Below are 2,845 nucleotides of genomic sequence, written 5' to 3'. Positions count from 1 at the left end.
AGTGAGTACCCTGATCTTTCTTTCAGAAAGGAAGTGGCATGTCAGAGGCACCATGTGATCATATTTGGGATGCCCACAGGCCAGTCTACTTTGTTGGGGCCACTTGTATGCTTCACACTGTGTTTCGAAGTACGAGGAATAGAAAGGCAGATGTCTTCAGAGGAACTCTGACATCTTGAAGGAGGGAGACCCTTCATTACACATCAGCTCCAAGTCTAGTGGTACTAAACTTAGGAATGAATGATGACTAGCTTTTGTTAAATAAATCTGAGTGGTAGTTTTTTCTTAGGTGCTGGATAAATCTTAGTAAGATCTATTCTCATGTTTTGTATGCCTCCAAAATTTACATTTCACCACTAACAATATATTCAAACCTCGTGACCTGGCCTTCTTGGCTTTCAGTTAGGAAGAAAACTTACTTTTCCAAGCTTTCCTCCTGCAGCTTGAGAATCTGGCTACAATAACGGTTTCATACTGATCTTTTTTCTATTTGCTGACACAACATTTGCCTTATCAACATTAATAGGCATGTGCCAAATGCAAAAGCTTTGGTCCAATGCAATGAGTTTCTGAACAACAGACAGACCTGGGAGGGCCTTGAACATCTGCAGATTTACAAAGATACATAGGGGATTAAAGGCAGTTGGAGGTAACAGGATGGGGCAGAAACAAGGAGTTTAGAGTTCAGTCACTGATCTTTTCAAGTGGACTCTTCTTTTCTTCTGTCTGCTGATCAAACCTTTGTCAACTGCATCTTACCTATAGCCACCAGCATGGCAATGAATAACAGTGTGATTGAATTCATTTTGTTTGGGTTGACACAGGATGCAGGGAAGCAGAAAGCAGTATTTATGGTCTTCCTGATTCTTTACCTTGCAACGCTGTCAGGGAACTTTCTCGTTGTAGCGACTATTAAAACAAGCAGGACGCTTGGGGGTCCCATGTACGTCTTCCTGTTCTACCTGTCCTTTGCTGATGTCTGCCTCTCTACAACCATGGCCCCCAGATTGATTGTGAATGCCATTTCCCAGAATAAGACCATTTCCTACAATGAGTGTATGACTCAGGTCTTTGCAGCCCATTTCTTTGGGTGCATGGAGATCTTTGTGCTCATCCTCATGGCCTTTGATCGCTATGTCGCCATTTGTAAGCTCTTGCGATACCTGACCATCATGAGTCAGAGAGTCTGTGGCATGTTGGTGATTTTGGCCTGGGTGGGGTCTGGTATCCACTCTACAGCACAGATTTTCCTAGCTTTGCAATTGCCCTTCTGTGGCCCCAATGTGATTGATCACTATTTTTGTGACTTGCAGCCTTTGATGAAACTTGCCTGCATGGACATGTATGTGATAAATCTGCTACTTGTGTCTAATAGTGGGGCCATTTGCATGGTGAGTTTTATAATCCTGTTTATCTCCTATGTTGTCATCTTGTATTCTTTGAGAAACCACAGCACAGAAGGAAGGAGAAAAGCCCTTTCCACATGCACAACCCACTTTATTATGATTGTCATATTTTTTGGTCCATGTGTATTCATATACACTCGCCCACCAACCACATTTTCAATAGACAAGATGGTGGCTGTGTTTTATACAATTGGGACACCCTTGCTCAACCCTCTGATCTATACACTGAGGAATGAGGAGGTGAAAAATGCCATGAAAAAGTTATGGTGTAACAAAGTATGACTTCAGTTGTTAAATACTGTATGGGAACTCCAATGTATACTTCATTAATAACTTAGTCTTGTTTCATGGGCAGGAAGGGTAAATATTCTTTTGGGGAAACAAAAAAGAAATCTGAGAGGATTGCATTAGAACATGGTTATTACTTAAAGTCCATAAGCATTCAAACAGTTTAGGATGAACTTTACTTGAATTCTATCAACATTTGGTCATACTCATTAGGTAATTTATCTTCCTATACAAATTTTTCTTCAGAAAAAAAATACTGATGAATGACAGAATAAGTGTGTGTGCATGTGTGTGTGTATATGCACCATATTTTTTCTATACTTCCTTTTTGTCCTTATGAATGTGGTCATCAGAGCTAATCCATAAGTTCTGGACACTTACAGAGTCAAGGTTGCCATCTGAGATTAGAAAGATGTTCTGAGGATTTGCTACTGTGGAAATCTGTGCCTAAGTCTACTTCACTGGGAGTATCTATATTGATGAACCCTCTGACTCCAATATAAGCTAGAAACATCAGTGAAAACCTAGACTGTCTCTGGAGAGCCTCTCAAATTAATTCTGTGAGTGGTGAGGGAAGGGGGATTGTTATATTTGGACGAGATAGCACTTTCAGCCAGTCAGTTGTTCTTTGGGGTCTTTCCACTGCTCTTCACAAGGGAGAGGAAGAGGCAGTAGAGAGATTGGCAGCAGGAGTATGCGTAAGGAAGGGTCAGGGAAGAAGGGAGGACAGAGAACAAGGAAAAGAGAGAGAAAGGGAGAAAGGAAAGTGGAAATCTTGTTCAATTGGGAGAGGAGCTTTATCTTTCTTACTTCTTGAGTATCACTTCTGGGTATATGAACACTTGCAGGAAAAAAACGAAGTCTCAGGGTACTCCCCTGTTGTTAACCTTCCTTAGCTTTTATGCTTATTTGGGTATCAGGAAAGAAGGTTTGTTGTTGTTGTTTGCTTTTATTGTATCTCAAAACTCAAAATTCAGATATTTGAGGAAGAATCAGGTTAAAAGTGAGGTCTAGTACCTCTCAACTTTGGTCTTTTAGGTTTATAAGAGAATGTTTTAAAATGTGTATTTTAATCTTTTAAGAGAACCTAACCTATGTGTATAATTCACACCCACCATCATCTCCACTTCAACCTCATAATGTTATAATTA

General features: G+C 40.3%; 1 protein-coding gene across 1 annotated transcript; it reads left to right on the top strand.

The window, feature by feature from the left end:
- Positions 1 to 773: 773 nt before the first annotated feature.
- Positions 774 to 1,688, top strand: LOC129081497 (olfactory receptor 4C11-like). Its single transcript, XM_054587163.1, has one exon. It carries the CDS (start codon positions 774 to 776, stop codon positions 1,686 to 1,688), a length of 915 nt encoding a protein of 304 aa, XP_054443138.1.
- Positions 1,689 to 2,845: the final 1,157 nt, after the last annotated feature.

The sequence above is a fragment of the Pteronotus mesoamericanus genome, unplaced genomic scaffold (genome assembly GCF_021234165.1).
Source record: "Pteronotus mesoamericanus isolate MK-2021 breed Mesoamerican mustached bat unplaced genomic scaffold, CSHL_Meso_final scaffold_1066, whole genome shotgun sequence".
NCBI classification, from domain to species: Eukaryota; Metazoa; Chordata; class Mammalia; order Chiroptera; family Mormoopidae; genus Pteronotus; species Pteronotus mesoamericanus.
The sequence above is the reverse complement of the archived record's forward strand: the minus strand, read 5'-3'. Positions and strand labels throughout refer to the sequence as shown.

What these genes read in the sequence shown, in the direction of transcription:
- LOC129081497 (XM_054587163.1), top strand. Translation starts at nt 774, where the DNA reads ATGGCAATGAATAACAGTGTGATTGAATTCATTTTGTTTGGGTTGACA.